The sequence below is a fragment of the Trachymyrmex septentrionalis genome, unplaced genomic scaffold (assembly GCF_001594115.1).
Source record: "Trachymyrmex septentrionalis isolate Tsep2-gDNA-1 unplaced genomic scaffold, Tsep1.0 scaffold60, whole genome shotgun sequence".
Classification (NCBI taxonomy): domain Eukaryota; kingdom Metazoa; phylum Arthropoda; class Insecta; order Hymenoptera; family Formicidae; genus Trachymyrmex; species Trachymyrmex septentrionalis.
Genome location: NW_017305779.1, coordinates 1,649,401 through 1,653,093, shown reverse-complemented (window position 1 = coordinate 1,653,093; position 3,693 = coordinate 1,649,401). Strand labels below are relative to the sequence as shown.

Sequence of the window (3,693 nt, the reverse complement as noted above, 5' to 3'; positions counted from 1 at the left end):
AATAAATTTTGTTATTTTATAAACATTTTAACACTTGAATTTTAAAATTTTTTTATGCGAAAATAGAATTACTTATATGTAGGTATTATGTAAGAATACCATGAGTATTTTATCATTACTCATTACATATTCTTTATATGTGTGCAACGATATTTTTTACACGCATTATTAATATATAAATTTTAAGTATATTTTTATAGGTGTTACATGCAAGTGGACAAATTGACATAGTATGTCAAGAATTTAAAAAGGTTTTTAAGAATACTCATCTTCATAGAGCTTCATTAAGAATGCTGGTTGAGAGGCATAACAAAATCATTTCATTTTCTGAGAATATTGAAAAACTCGTTTCCTTTTTTGCGTTGATGCAAATTGTTTTGAATACGTTAACTATGTGCTGCTTAGGTTTTTTCACCATAATTGTAAGTTCTGTAATCAATGCAGTTATTAATATTGTGTGTGACATTAATTCTTTAATTGTTTACTGAATTAGTGTATCCATAATGAAATTGCTGTTTTCCTGTTAGTAAAAGCAATTTTATCTTATTGTGTTATAATGTCTGAAGCCTTTGTCATTTGCTTTGCTGGAGAACATCTTACTCTCAAGGTGCGTATTTAGAATTTGTCAACCGTAAATATAAATGTTTTTTTAACACAATGTAATAGTGCTGTTTTAATGACAGAAATAAATTATATACTTTCTTAATAAAAGTATTTTAACATATTGCGTTACATAAAACATTTAAAAGTATCCGGTATCCGATATTATTCGGCACTTTTTTATTATCCAATCGGATAGTCGGATATCATTAGTATCTGGGAATATATCCGGTTGGGAAATTTGATATCATTAAATTGTTAATTTTTTTCTTATATAAATGTTCTATAGAAATAAGTATGCGTATTCATGATGTTATAATATCTTATACATTGTTGCAAAATTACAATCTTTTTCTCTATAGATTTTTTGTTTTTAGAAGACATTTTCGCGGAATTCGATCAAATATCTGGAAAATGTCTGATATCCGACTTGAAGAAATTGCCGATCGGATACCTGATATCCGATGTTACATTGTTTGGATATCCGATATCCGGTAATTTTACGATCTGGTGCATCCGTAATTTAAAATAATAGAATTTATAAAAAATATATTTTTAATTTGTATTTTTACAGAAACATTTATTTATGAAATACGTAATGTAGTCTTTACACATACACACACACACACACACACACACACACACAGATTAATATGATAATATAATATATATGTTACATTATATCAAAATATATTTTTATACACAATTTCTTATTGTAAAAAATATATTTATATATTTGGTAATTCTATTTATCAATTAATTGTTCATTATGTCTAGAAAATGTTTATACGATGATATAGAAGAAAATGTTTTTTTATCAAATAAGTCAAATAAATACATATAGATGTAAAAATGTCAAATTCGAAATTATTTGATTTATTTTTTAGGGTAAATTGATTGCAAATGCAACATATGAAACGTTGTGGTACGATATGCCCGTAAATACGAGTAGAATTATGATGTTTATAATAATGAGATCTCAAAAGCGATTAACGATCACGGCAGGGAAAATGATGGATATGTCATTCGAAACTTTTGCAAATGTAATTTTTTAAATGTTTGAAAATTAAAAAATAATTTTGTTTTGCTTATCATTAATTTTTTGAGATATTTATATTTTTCTTTATAAAAATAGCCGTTCATAATTTAATAAGAAAAATTTAACTTCTTAATTTTTATTTTTGTAGATTATGAAGGCCACAGCATCTTATATATCAGTTTTAAATGCTATGTACTGATATTATTAAAAACGTGCCTAAATAATTAAAATTATAACATATATAATAGTTTACAGTATATAAATAATAAATTAAGTATTGCTAATTACAATTTATATATTTATTATATATAAGTCTCAATTAATAAATAACACAAATTAAAAATGCATCTAGTATATAGGCAATTAACATACGTATATACAATATCTGAATTAGATGTTTTTGGATTGTCCCTCAATTTGACAATTACATATTCGATCCGTAATAAACCGTTATAATGTTTGCTGTTCCAAACTTTTACTTGTGATATTTCTCTCCTCTAAGCGAAAGTCTTCAATATAATTATATTCTTAGAAATACAAAAATTATTCAGTCATTATATTTTATTTCGTACAATCTTCTTATTTTGCCTTTAATTATTTTTTTTAAAGATTAGAGATTGTAAATGGGTATAATTACAATTTACTTTTTACTCTTAGAATATCTAATGTATAATCACAATGTATAATCATACTATCATGATACTTTTAATAATTATCGCGATTGGTAAGCAATTTGTTTTTTGTTGATGACATTGTGTTGCCAAAGAAACGAGTAAGCAAAAAAAGAAATATCTCTCAAAGAACTTTACTTTAAGAGTATAGGTTTGCTTTTTTATTGTACTTCAGCAGTATGGTATCGCAGTCGGAAAATACGTTATTATAGATTGCTAATGAAATTATAGAATGTTCAAATAATGAGTTTTGTCTCGTCTTATTATCGTCGTACTGTGTAATATATAATAACGATTGATCCGTGCTCTTCTGAGTGGGATGTGTCATGTGGGGACGAAACGGACAGTGCACTCTTAGTTTCTTCTGCAACAAGTATACCAAATGTGTCGTTATTGATTTTAATTTTCTTAAGTTTTAAAAACCAACAAATCATGAGTACTGTCAGCCCGGCAGTGAAAATTGGCCTCCAATTTCTCGGCATATGGTCAGACGTGTCATTTTCTACTATTTATTGGCTCAGTTTTATGTCGAGTATGTTGGTTATACAGTACTTTCAATATATGTACATATTTGAACACTTAAGTATCAGTGAATTATCAAATCTTATTGATGGATTGCCTATGACTCTTGAGTATAGTTTGACATTTCTTAAGTTGACAATTCTGTGGATACAACGTCGGTAAGATATTATATTAACAGAAGTCACTGATGATCCACGCTGGACTTTCTGTTCAGGCAGTTTAATATTTCGGCTATAAAACGAATGTAATTATAAAATAATTTTTGATAAACATTAATAATATAATTATGATTTACTCAATATTGATATTTTAGCTCTTTTTCTTTAAAATAATAATAACAATAATAATTCATATAATTTTTAAAGCAATTGCTATATTGTTTAATAAATATATCAAACACAAATAAAAATACCTTATTGGTTACTGATAACCTACACAATGTGATCAAATCATTTAAAATTGGATCAGCACGGAATGTATTAATACGTACCATAATATTATTAGTATACAATTTTGCACAATTATTATGTTCAAGAAATACGATTTTGCTTCAGTATTCTAACATATATTTCGGAAGCAAAAAATTGTTTAATATAAAGTTATATGATATTACTTAAATCTTATTTTAACATTGATACGTATAATATTGATAGGTTCTCACAAGATAGTGTAATGTACAGTGTAATTTAACTAAAATATATGATGAAATAAATAAAATGTTGTAGAATTCTTCATAAAATTCTTGCTATTATGGATAATGATTGGCGTGAATGCATCAATACCGATCATCATTTGTGCATAATGACAATTAAAGCAAATATATCTCATTTTATATCTAATGCTATATTAAGCTTTACTGCC

The 3,693-nt window shown here is 25.9% G+C and overlaps 1 protein-coding gene across 1 annotated transcript; it reads left to right on the top strand.

Annotated features, from left to right (window-relative positions):
• Positions 1-365: 365 nt before the first annotated feature.
• LOC108752425 (odorant receptor 30a-like) lies at positions 366-1,838 on the top strand. Its single transcript, XM_018493224.1, has 3 exons — positions 366-422; positions 1,488-1,643; positions 1,788-1,838. The coding sequence occupies exons 1-3, from the start codon at positions 366-368 to the stop codon at positions 1,836-1,838; spliced, it is 264 nt and encodes an 87-aa protein (XP_018348726.1).
• The last annotated feature ends 1,855 nt before the right edge of the window (positions 1,839-3,693 follow it).

Coding starts and splice junctions, on each gene's coding strand:
- LOC108752425 (XM_018493224.1), top strand. CDS start 366: ATGCAAATTGTTTTGAATACGTTAACTATGTGCTGCTTAGGTTTTTTC. Junction 423..1,487: donor TAGGTTTTTTCACCATAATT/GTAAGTTCTGTA, acceptor TTTATTTTTTAG/GGTAAATTGATTGCAAATGC. Junction 1,644..1,787: donor CATTCGAAACTTTTGCAAAT/GTAATTTTTTAA, acceptor TTATTTTTGTAG/ATTATGAAGGCCACAGCATC.